The 13,005-nt window shown below is 41.6% G+C and overlaps 1 protein-coding gene across 3 annotated transcripts in view; it reads left to right on the top strand.

The window, feature by feature from the left end:
* Positions 1-13,005, top strand: part of ANKHD1 (ankyrin repeat and KH domain containing 1) — a 170,280-nt gene that overhangs the window by 67,322 nt on the left and 89,953 nt on the right. For all 3 annotated transcript variants that reach the window (XM_070940827.1, XM_070940828.1, XM_070940829.1), the window contains exons 6-10: positions 1,135-1,368; positions 2,816-2,910; positions 4,615-4,852; positions 6,552-6,743; positions 8,572-8,681. In XM_070940827.1, coding sequence (XP_070796928.1) covers positions 1,135-1,368; positions 2,816-2,910; positions 4,615-4,852; positions 6,552-6,743; positions 8,572-8,681 — 869 coding nt within the window. The remainder of the gene's footprint in view (positions 1-1,134; positions 1,369-2,815; positions 2,911-4,614; positions 4,853-6,551; positions 6,744-8,571; positions 8,682-13,005) is intronic.

Raw genomic sequence — 13,005 nt, forward strand, 5'->3', positions numbered from 1 at the left:
TTCGTCTCCCACACGCCGAGTCTATCTCTTCAGTCCTTCGTCAAAGCGGGTCTGCCCGGCAACAAGGGCGGGACTTGATATTATTGATAGACTCAGTCCTTCATGCTGATTGGCTGCTGCTACCCATCCTGGCTGCTGTCTCCACTCAACGAGAAGGAGCGTATCAGGTAGGACCAACGCCCCTTTTGCTTGACTGTTCTTTATAGTTGAATAACTCTATTGTCATCAGTTGTAAGGCTTGCCTTTCAAATATGAATAGTGTCTATAATAATCAATTCTGTGGCCAGAATTCTTCTTCATTGGAAATTTCACTTACGGAAATGCTAATCTCTAAAGATTCATGTTGTTTGGCCTTGCATCGTATTAGTTATATGCAGGACCCACTATTTTGGGAATGAAACTACTTAAAAATCCTGTAACATTCTGTTTTTCTTTCAGTCCAGATCATATTGATCTGGTTGTTCTGAGAGTGATCTTCCAGTATGTTCTGGAAGTTCATCTTCCCAATTTGGAAAGAAACCTCAGGATACCTCCTTTCAAACACCCCCCCCCCCCATCCAACCTACAAACAACATCTTCTGAAGATCTGAAAAAGTAGACTTTGTACATTCATAGTTCTATGATTGAAAGGCCTTGTTTCTTTCTATCTCATTTTTTCTGGTTTAAAATTGCTCAACTAGTATTACAACATATTCGGCATTGGAAGAAAAGTTGTGCTGATGCACTGGGTGGGAAGTCAGTTATGGGATTAAATGTCCAAGATTAATTGTCCAAGTTTCTCAAACTTCTGCTTGATTTAATAGCTTGACAACTTTTAAATCTATTTCATTTATTTCATTGCAAGCTATCACGCCACAACATAACTTTGGGAATTATTATTCCAAAATTGGTTACCGTACTGCCACTGTAACATTGCTAGTAATTTTACATTTATGATTTTATTGTAAGCTGCCAAGAGTTGGCTTTGGATAGTGAGATGGGCTGAATATAAATTTAAAAAATAAAGTTTCCAAACATTAGAAGTAAATAAGCTAAATAATGCAAATGTTGCTAAATATACATGTCTTAAAATTGTAGGTATATAAAATACATTAAGAGTTAAATATAACCCTTAGATGTTTCTTTCTCTTTTAGGGAACACTGCACTCACTTATGCCTGTGCGGGGGGATTTGTTGACATTGTCAAAGTCTTGTTGAAAGCAGGAGCAAATATTGAAGATCATAATGAAAATGGACATACTCCCTTAATGGAGGCTGCCAGTGCAGGTCATGTTGAGGTGGCAAGAGTACTTCTGGAATACGGTGCTGGAATCAACACTCACTCTAATGAATTCAAAGAAAGTGCCCTTACACTTGCTTGTTATAAAGGTATGGAATTTTGAAGAACTGTATATATTATAATGATACAGACATGTACTTTAATCAAATCTATAACAGATTTCCAATCTTTATAAAGAAATAGAGCACATTAGGAATTTGGAGAGCCTATTGCACTTCGGTGATCAGCACAGTAAAAAAAAAAAATCTCATCATTTACAAAAAGGAAATTGGCAGTGTTTCATGTAGTAATACTTTCTACACCACTACTTATTTAAGTTTTTAAATGCCAAACAGAATTCTGGGCTGCAGCTTATTGTTATTTATATTTTCTAGAAATGCTAATGGTAAAGGTAAAGGTTCCCCTCACACACATGTGCTAGTCGTTCTCAAATCTAGGGAGTGGTGCTCATCTCTGTTTCTAAGCCGAAGAGTCAGCGCTGTCTGATGACAATTCCGTGGTCATGTGGCCGGCATGACTAAACGCTGAAGGCGCATGGAACGCTGTTACCTTCCCACCAAGGTGGTCCCTATTTTTGTACTTGCATTTTTACATGCTTTCGAACTGCTAGGTTGGCAGAATCTGGGGGAAGTAATGGTAGCTCACTCCGTTATGCAGCACTAGGGATTCGAACTGCTGAACTTTCTGATCGACAAGCTCAGCGTCTTAGCCACTGAGCTGCTGGTCCCCTTAGAAATGCTAATAAGTATGTGCAAATCCCAGAAGCATTTTCAGAAATAAAAATATGGATGACATTGGTTCCTTAATACCAAAATAGTTTTTCATATAAAAAATAAAATAATAGTAAAAATGACAATGAAAGACTCTACAGGCACCAGGTTAGCGATTCATGAATTTGTTCAGATGGCATGATTGGATTTCTTTGGCATGGAATTTATTATAGAATATACATAGTCCTGAACATATATCATAGCACAAACACTTCGTTTGTTTGTTTAATACCTGCCGGTCTTATTCTTGTGATTCTAGGCAGCACACATTTAAAGACCAAAAATCAAACAGTACAATTAAAACCAAAACTATAATAAAAAAGGGGAGGGAGAGTACATTCTGAATTTAAATACAATTCAACCACTTAATGGACTGCATACTTCCATAGGATCACTAGGCCCAGTGGCAGAAGCATGTTTTTAGGATCTTCCAGAAGACAAATAGAGTTGGCCTCCAGAAATAATACAACCCTGTCTGGGCTAATTGTCAGTCTTATGATCAGAAAAGTACCCAAACAAGTAATTGTTTAATAGTCATTTGTTTAAGGAAGACTGCATAGTTAGGAAATCATTTCATATAACATATTTTATAACTGAGAATGCCTCTATCATGCTGCAACTGATAAGCAGCTTTCAGGACTTGTTGTGGAAAATATCTTCAAGGAATTGGTTCAAATTAGAAAACAGCAAAATTAATGTAAAATGTTAATAAGACATTATATCCTACAGCTAATGATTCATTTGTTTTTTATTTTGCACTTTGAAGGTCACTTAGATATGGTTCGTTTTTTGCTTGAAGCAGGAGCTGACCAAGAGCACAAAACGGATGAGATGCACACTGCTTTAATGGAGGCTTGTATGGTAAATCTCCAATGAAATAAATCTATTTTGTTGAGGATCTATTCTCTATCTTTTCCTTTCTGCCCCCCACCCAAGAAGACTTGATTGGAAAAATGTTTATGCGGGATAATTATTCCGAATTGTTCATTTATCACATGCATTTAGATTTAAACGTGTAATCTTTTGTATTGGAGCCATGGTGGCACAATGGTTAGAATGCAGTATTACAGGCTAAGTCAACTCACTGCCAAGAGTTTGATCCTCACCGGCTCAAAGTTGACTCAGTCTTCTATTCTTCCAAGGTCAGTAAAATGAGGACTCTGGTTGTTGGGGCAATATGCTGACTCTGTAAACCTCTTAGAGAAGGCTGGAAAGCACTGTCAAGCAGTATATAAGTCTAAATGCTATTGCTATCTCTAGTAGCATATAGTGTTAACACTATTGCTATTTTTCTTAGAATGGTAGATGCATGAAAAGCATAGGCATGCTGTCACTTATACAGATAGTTCTTGAGTTACAAATGTAATGGAGCCTGCCAATTGCATTTGTAGCCCAAGGTTTCGTAGGAGTAATTGTGTAACTTGACCACGATCATTCCCTGCTTTCGCCCATTCATTCGCTAATTGAATGTGTGGGTCGTTAAGTGCACATGAGGTATCTCAAGGTGAGAAAGGCCATGGGGGCCTAGCGATGGAACAAGCCACCTTCAGATCACCCAAGGTCTCCCCGACCCCCTGGGATACTCATGCTTCCTCCCCAGGGTCCCCACAATTGTTCCCCCCCATCCTGCTCTGGCGGGTCACTTATCTTGTGAAGATCTGTCTTCTCTCGTCTCTCCTATGGTTTCTTTGCCTGCTTGCAATCTTGGTGCGAAGAGCATTTTGAAGACGAGACTTTGGGATAGTGAAATCCCTTGCTTGAAGCCTCCCATCAGCTTGTAAACGCTCTGTGCCAAGACTGGGATGTTGCGAAAGATGTTTGCAAGCCGATGGGAAGCTTCAAGCAAAATTCCTGAAACTTTGGTTTCCTAGGTGCCAAGCCCATGAGGCAGCATGAAGGGACCCAGATATTGGCTACATCAGAAGCAATTATATTGGGCGGGATGGGGGGTTTGTCCTTAGGCTACTAAAGCAGTGGAGTGACTCCTAGTCATGACTTCTGGAGCAGGGATGGGAGAGAATGGAAAAATTAGGAGAAATTGTATTTCTGTATTTGAGGCTTTTCTTTAAAAAGGGGGTGGGTGGGATAAAAATTGCTTATGAAATAATTCTAAATACTCTTTAAAATAGTTAATATTTGAAAACATTAATCTATATTTTTAAATTGTGCCATAGTGTTTTTCTTCACTAATAAAAATTAATACATTTATGATTATTAACTAAATATGATTTGTTTGTTGGGGAGGGTTGTTTTTGTTTGTTTTCCAGAAATGTTACTTCTTGAATAGTTCCTGATACATTTTCTAGCACAATATGAATGCTTAGGTTGCCATCAAAATGGATTCTGTCAGGGAGATATGTCACAGAAACTAAAAATTGAGTTCCTGCAAGAAGTAAAATGTTTTGTTTTATTAAATACCCATGCAAAATTATGTTACTGTTTTAAGAAGTAGTTCACAAATTGTGTTTGCAATCATGACTGAATATAGTCTTCTTTTTTCATTCATATCATATAGAACAATTCCTTGGAAGGATATTTGTGTCACCTTTAATTTTTTTTTAATAGGATGGGCATGTAGAAGTAGCTCGTCTGTTGCTCGACAGTGGTGCTCAAGTGAACATGCCTGCCGATTCATTTGAATCGCCACTAACACTTGCTGCTTGTGGTGGTCATGTGGAATTAGCAGCTTTGTTGATAGAAAGAGGAGCAAATCTTGAGGAAGTTAATGATGAAGGGTATACACCATTGATGGAAGCTGCAAGGGAAGGTCATGAGGAGATGGTGGCTCTATTACTGGCACAAGGTAAGAGAAGGTGACCTCAAATATAGCTTAATAATTTTTCTGGTTCCCGTTATCAGTTTTTTAGGAAGTAATATGATTAGCAAAATATTTTTGTTGCTAATACTAATTGTATGGAAGATACTCGCTCTATTTGAATATAACTTTCATGATATTTTAAATTTTTCTTTTATCCTGCCTTTTATCATTTCTACAAATAACTTAAGATGGCGAACATAATATTCTTTCCTAAATTTCCCAATGCTGTGTGTGTGTGTGTGTGTGTGTGTGTGTGTGTGTGTGTGTGTGTGTGTGTGTGTAATTATAGCTTAAAGCATGGTCTGAATCCAACTATAGGTGGTAGTATTGTAATTACCGAATAAGCTAATTGCACAGACAGTTATTTGAGATTGGTTTGTTTTGTTAATTATAGTTAAGCTTGACCAGTGAGTCTGATGAATTCAAGCTTAAACAATGTTATACTATGATTTAATTTCTAAACTGTTCAAACTTGGGCCAATAATATTAACTTATAAATACTTTTTTTATTTGTAGTTTGAAGCCTAATACCATATCTCAGTACCTTCCAGAAACTTGAATTAAAATGGCTATTAACTTTGCACAGAGATAAGAGATGGTCAGATATGAGGGCAAAAACATTTATGTGGCAACATTTTCTACCCTGTTTCCCCCCAAATAAGACATCCCCTGATAATAAGCCCAATCGGGCTTTTGAGCGCTTGGCAATAAGGCCAAGCGCTTATTTCAGGGTTCAAAAAAATATAAGACATGGTCTTATTTTCAGGGAAACACAGTATATAAATGTGGGCTAGAAAAAGTAAATGCAGAAGTAAATTGGAATTTGTTCAGCTGAAATGGAAATGCATCAAAAACTTACGCAGTTTTGATTAAATTGAATATACCATTCTTGTCCATTGTGCCTTTACTTACACTGAATGGATTGGCATATGTCTGATCAGTGCTGCATGCACTGTTCTGTTTGAAGGAATTATGGATTAGCAAAAGAGGAGGGTCTCTAGAGGGTTCTTTGCTTTGCAATTGGCACCTAGGTTGATGATAACAATTTAAGATAATGATTGACAACCTATGCCTTTGGGCTGGATGTGACCTGTCACTTGAAGTTATATGTGTTGTAGTCCCAAAGAGAATTATTATATCCACCTTGCCCAATGTGGTCCTAAAAAATGAAGGGCACTACCTCAGCATGGACAGAACAACAAGTCCTTTATCTGTTTATTTTTTAAATTCAATTATTAAAATTTTATGCTACCCATATCCCCTATAACGTGACCTTTACCTATGATTAACGAGTGTGAACTCTGAGGTAGAGAAGGAAGAGGAAATTGCATCAGTGGTTACTCTTATTGCGCAACTCGTCTGAGGGGGGGGACCAAGCAAAAGGCAGAAACACACCTCCACCCAGTTTCCCCCTTCATAATCTGCCTGCCCATTACTCTCCTTTTCGTCCTCCTGCCTGGAAAATGAAGGAGGAGGAAGTAGCAGTCTCTGGCCAGTATAACTCTGACTGCTGCTTTAAGATTAAAAGCTTCGCTGGTATACTTCCTTGTTTAAAACATTATACACATACACAAAATTCACAGCCTAATACTTATAGCCACTGCTAAAGAAGTAAAGAAGAAATGGAATGCAAATGTTTTTATTTTTTAATAATTTTAATAATCATATAATTATTGTTTCATAGGCGCTAACATAAATGCACAGACAGAAGAGACACAGGAAACAGCTCTAACTTTGGCATGCTGTGGAGGATTTTCAGAAGTAGCTGATTTTCTCATTAAGGCAGGAGCTGACATAGAACTTGGTTGTTCTACACCTTTGATGGAAGCAGCACAAGAGGGCCATTTAGAGCTGGTGAAATACTTACTAGCAGCAGGTATGTTTATAGGTACAATTCAAAGTCTTAAGGAAGAATGACTTCATGGCCTGGTTCAGTTTTATGCTTAGCACTATTCCTGGCATTTAGACATAATAAGGCACGAGATGGGCAGCACACAAATCAAATAAAACAATAAAATAAAATAATAGCTGTCCTATTATGGAAATAAGAATTTGGGCTTGATTAAATCATATGGTGGCAAAAACAACAGTACGTACATAGGTGTTTTGTCTTGAAAGTTGCTTCAGGATCGCACAGTAAAACTACAAAAGAGCTGGATTAGGATCTATTGATGGGGTGTGTGTGGAGAGATTTATGTGATTATTGTAATTATTTTCCTTTTAAGTTTTTTATTTCTCTTTAATTTCACCATTTAAGAAATCTGAATTTTTATTTCCTGCTCTGGAAAGGATCCTTGGAATTTAAAAAGGACATTCACTTAATGATGGTTTGACAATCGTCTCCAAAAAAGTTAATTATGACCTTAAATTCAAACTTAAGTGTGTCACCCTATCACCATGGTCCCATGGTCACAATTTGGGCACTTGGGGTCCGGCTGGTATTTATAATCCATTGTAGCATCCTGCAGTCACCTGATTATGATTTTGCTAGTTTGTGGCAAAAAATGGAATTGGATTCACATTTACGACCACATGATTAGACATACAGTCTCATGGCTCAACTTACAATCATGGTAAAAATTGGTGTAAAATTGGGTATGGTCACATGATGACTCAACTTTACGACTGCAATGATTTGACAGAAATTCCAGTCCCAATTGTGATTGTAAATGAAGGATTACCTACAGTGGTGGGATTCAAATAATTTAACAACCGGCTCTCTCCCCTAATGACCGGCTGGTGGGTGATGATGGGCGAGGCCGGGGGGTGTGACAGGCAGCACTTGGCCTCCTGCACTTCTCTGGGAGCAAAAACGGGCTACAGAGGGGCTGCGCTGCACCCCCCCACACGCTCCGTTTTGGCCCTAGTAGGCCTCCCTGAAGCCGCCTGGGACTGAAAACGGGCTGTGGGGGGGAGGTGGGCGCCCCTCCGCACCCCGTTTTGGGCCTGGGAAACCTCCTTGCACTTATCTGGGAGCCAAAATGGGCTGTGGGGAGACTCCTGGAAGGGGCGGGGCCAGCCAGCAATTTAACTACCAGTTTGCCCGAACTGGTTCGAACTGGCTGAATCCCACCACTGATTACCTATATGTGTAATCCAGTTGTTTTCAACTCTTAGCAAGCACATAGATTTATGTAAACTGGTACAGTAATGTAAAACTTTTTCATCCAACTAATACTTCTGAAGAAAAATACTCTTCCAAAAAAAGCAATTCACAATGGTTGAATTGGAACAAAATGTTAGAAGGGTGCTTAGATAAAGTAATATTAAATAATGTTCCTTTGGCCTTTCTGATTTTTCAGTATAACAACAAATATGTTTATTAGATCATAGAGTTTATAAAGATCACAGTAGTAGAACCACTGGAAAGTATTTCTATTTACATACCTGTCTGATTAATAATTCCAAAATTTTTCTGATATTTTAAATTCTACAATAATGCTTAGAGGGATTGAGAAATGCATACATATATAATACATTACAAGAATATCCAGTAGTAATATTTAATATGCAGTCTACTATTAGTGATAACCTTTAAAATGTTTTTATAATCTGATAAATGGTTTTTTTAAAAAAAGTGGAACTTCTTCTACTTATGTGTATCTGAATCATTTTAGTACATTCTAGATGAAACCACATTGACAAACAATTTTTATTTAGAGTTCCTAAGCCCATTCTGATATCAATTCATTGATTTTCATCAGGTGCTAATGTCCATGCTACAACTGCAACAGGCGACACTGCTTTGACCTATGCTTGTGAAAATGGACACACTGATGTTGCAGATGTTCTACTTCAAGCTGGTGCAGATTTAGTAAGATTTTAACATGTCTTCAAAATATTCTCAGTTTAATTCCCTGCCATTACTCACATTTCTTTGCAAATGATACGCAGACAGTGTATAGATGCAGTGTAAATTACATAGTTATCTGGAAATATGATCATAGATTAACAACCTATGTTTTGCTGTGGCTTAATTTATCCCACAATATTCCACCAAATATTTCATCATTTTGTAATCATTTTATCGATTTTCAAAATAGTATTGCTTTAGGCACATCTCTATAGAGATTCTCAGTCATTCAGGTCATGGTTGTCCCAAAGATGGTTTTTCAAGAGGCAACTGGACTTTCTTTTTTTTTTTTTTTTGAAGACACATGAAATTTATACTTTTTTTCATTTTCTTATATCCGTTGCCTAAAAAAAATCAACAGCTCATGTTTTATTGATTAAAGCTTGTTCTTGTTCCAGCTCTTATCCATTTATATCGTGTTTTCCCAAAAATAAGACCCTTGTCTTAATTTTTTTTTTTTTTTTTTTGGTCTCCAAAAGAGGCATTAGGTCTTCGATAGCCCTGCCCAGCAGGAGCCCGTGTGGCTGCTGCCAGCCAACTTCTGCGGCCGCTTGCTGCCACTTGCACATGGTGCACAGCGCCCCCTGGCCTCTGTTTTGCCATCAGAAGGCTTCAGGAAAGGCCTCTGCAGCCGAGAAACAAGCTCTGATGGCGAAACGGAGGTCGGGTGGCTCTGCACGTCCAGAGCTCGTTTCTCGGCTGCAGAGGCCTTTCCTGAAGGCCTCTGATGGCGAAATGGAAGCCAGGGGGCGCTGTGCACTTCAATCTGGAGCTCGTTTCTCAGCTGCAGAGGCCTTTCCTCAAGGCCTATGATGGCAAAACGGAGGTCGGGGGTGCTGCACGGGTCAATCCAGAGCTTGTTTCTTGGCTGCAGAAGCCTTTCCTGAATGTTCTGCCCCAGCTACGGACCCCAAAGAACTCAGCACACACAAAGTCCGTACAAACCTTAATTTACTAATTAAAGACTACTAATGAGCTTTCTTAGTAGTAGTTCGAACACAAGTACAATAAATCAGTCTTTTCCGAACAAGGGCTGCTAATTTAACTTCATTAACAGCCGACAAGAATCCAAAGAATAATAACTAAGTTCTGAGGCACAGTATTTCAGATAACCATAATCTTACTGTGGTTGGCAGAATGCCCAGAAACAATTTGCAGGAAAACTGATAAGAGAAAAACAAGAGCTGAAATCAAACGTTTCTGTAATCAAGACTCGAAGGAATGTGAACGAAGTTGTTTCCTGCAAATTGCATCAGTCGTCGTCCTTCCTTAAATAGGCTAGGAGAGTGGCCAATTAGCCCCAAGCCTTACTGTCGAGGAGACCTCGTCCTGAGGAGCTACTCCTGCCTTTTCGCAGCTCTGCGCGCTCATGCATCGAGAAGAGGCTCCTCCTCTTCTTCCTCTTCACTTATGGGAGCTTCTGGAGGTTCTGAAAGCCCTGGCTGAATCCTCGCCTCTGGCACCACATCTTCTCCAGCCTCCTCATTGTCTGACTCGAGTGCCAACTGCACAGGCTGCTGGCGCAGCACCATACCAGCCTCCTCGCTGTCGGAATCAGCTACTAACTGCACAGGCTGCTGATGGGCCACAACACTATCCCTCACCGCAGGGCCCTTCCCCCGAGTCTGTTGATCCGGATGCGGTCGGGATGGGAACTGGTCATGAAAGGCATGTATAAGATCTGGAGCATGAATTGAGGTCGCATCCTCCCATGTGAAGTCCTCCGGCCCATACACCTTCCACTCGATGAGGTATTGGAATCGACCCTTCATCCACCGGGAGTCTCGAATGCTAGCAATCTCGTACTCAAGCGATTCATCTCTGTCAAGGGGTGCTGGCTGGGGACGGTCAAGTTGGCCGGGCAGACACGTAGGCCATTTGGGAACCAGGAGGGATTGATGAAACACAGGGTGTATCCTCAAAAACCGAGGCAGGATCAGGTGGTAGGCCACTGGATTGATGACCGCCTCCACAGGAAAAGGCCCAATGTAACGATGGTCTAGTTTTCTGACTGGCAAGTCTGAGGGGAGATGCTTCGTTGACACGCGATCCCCAACAGTCAACAGTGGTGGTGCCCGCAGAGAGCGGTCCGCAACCCTTTTATAATCTTCCTTGGCCTTGTCGAGATATTGTTTCACCAGTTGATGAACGGCCTGTAACTCAGTCAAAAATTCATCCGCTGCTGGAACCGGGGAGTCAAGGGGCGTGAGCGGGAAGAAACGCGGGTGATAGTCCAGATTGGCTAAGAAAGGGGTGGTTTGAGTGGAGGTCTGCTGGGAATTATTAAAAGCAAACTCCGCGACTGCTAAGTATTCTGTCCAATTGTCCTGTTGCTGATTGACAAAGCAGCGCAGATATTGCTCTAATATTCCAATGACTTTTTCAGTCCCGCCATCAGTTTCGGGATGATGAGCCGACGACAAGGTGATCTTGACATCTAAGGCCGTCATCAGCCCTTTCCAAAACTGAGCGGTCCTTCAGTCCGACACGACCCTATCCGGTAGGCCGTGTAGCCAAAAGACATGTTGGATGAACATGTGGGCGGTGGTGCGAGCTGTCGGCGATCCTTGACAGGGAATGAAATGTGCCATCTTCGTCAACATATCCACCACTACAAATATGGTCATGAAACCCGAAGACGGGGGCAAGTCCGTTAGAAAGTCCATCGAGATAACACCCCAGGATCTCTCTGGTGTTGGCAAGGGCTGAAGCAGTCCTGGGGGAGCGCACGCGGCCGACTTGGCCTGTTGACAACAGATGCAGTACGTCACGTACCTCTGGACATTGTGACAGAGACGAGGCCATCAGAAAGTCCGCGACACTAGATTGAGGGTTTTAAACAGACCGAAATGTGCCACCACACAGTTGTCGTGGCACTGGGACAATATAAGACCCCGAAGCAGCCCCGATGGTACATAAAGTCTCTCCCGGTACCTCAAGCGGTTGTCGGTAAACATCCAGGGAGAGTCGGGCCCTATTTCACGCTTCCGAAGATTGACGTAGGCGTCCTGCTGCTGGGCCTCCCGGATCTGAACCTGTAGGTCGACAGGTTCCTGGACTGCAGCGAACGACTCAACTGGAAGAATTGTCCAAGGTGGAAGCGGGTCCTTGACTTGGGCATATTCGGGTTTCCTCAAGAGCGCATCTGCCCGTTGATTGCGCCCACTCGGAATGTACGTCACCTTGAAGTTGAAGCAGGTAAAAAAGAAGGACCACCAGATCTGTCGTTGATTGAGTTTCCGCGCGGTCTGCAGAAACTCCAGATTCTTGTCTGTCTGGACTTCCACTCCCTCGAAGTGATGTCTCCAGGTCTCAAACACGGTCTTAGTGACCAGTATCCCTTCTTCCCAGATAGTATAATTGTGCTTGGAAGGATTCAGTTTCCGGGGATAGTATGCGCAAGGGAAAAGAGTACTGCTAGCCGCATGAGCCTAGAGTAACACCCCTCTGACCACGATATCCGACGTGTCCGTTTCCACCACAAACAGACGGTGAGGGTCAGGATGCTTCAGAATCGGCTCTTTCATGAAGGCCTGCTTTAAGGCCAGGAAAGCCTGCTGCTTGGGGGTACCCCACCGGAACAGGACTTTCTTCTGCAGGAACCGAGTGAGGGGCTCAGTCAAAGTGGCGAAGCCAGGGATGAATGTCCGGTAATAATTGGCGAACCCAAAGAGTCGCTGGACATCTTTCATCCGACGAGAAGATTGCCAACTTCTCAATACCTCGACCTTGCTCCGATCCATCACTATGCCCTCAGGAGAAATGCGATGGCCCAAGAAGTCTATTGTAGTCTGGTAGAATTGGCATTTCTCCAGCTTCACATATAACACGTGTTCCTGAAGCTGTTGCAAGACCAGGCGGAGATGTTGGAGATGACTTTTCCGGGATGTTGAGTAAATCAAGATGTCATCTAGATAAACCACGACAAACTGGTCCAAAAGATCCCGGAAAATATTGTTCATAAAATGCTGCAAGACAGGGGAGCGTTGGTTAATCCAAACAGCATGATTGTGTATTCAAAATGGCCATATCTTGTGCCGAACGCTGTCTTCCACTCATCCCCTTCTCGTACCACAACCAGATTGTAGGCGCCGCGCAGATCCAACTTGGTAAACATGGTATCCCCCCGGAGTTTCTCTAAGAGTTCAGGAATCAAGGGCAAAGGATACCGGTTACGCACCGTAATGGCGTTCAGCTTACGGTAATTGCAGCACAGACACAAGTCTCCGGTTATCTTCTTGACAAAGAGGACCGGAGCGGACAAGGGCGATGACGAGGGCCGAAT

The sequence above is a fragment of the Pituophis catenifer genome, unplaced genomic scaffold (genome assembly GCF_029215685.1).
Source record: "Pituophis catenifer annectens isolate HBS135680 unplaced genomic scaffold, rPitCat1.0.hap2 SCAF_3, whole genome shotgun sequence".
Classification (NCBI taxonomy): domain Eukaryota; kingdom Metazoa; phylum Chordata; class Lepidosauria; order Squamata; family Colubridae; genus Pituophis; species Pituophis catenifer.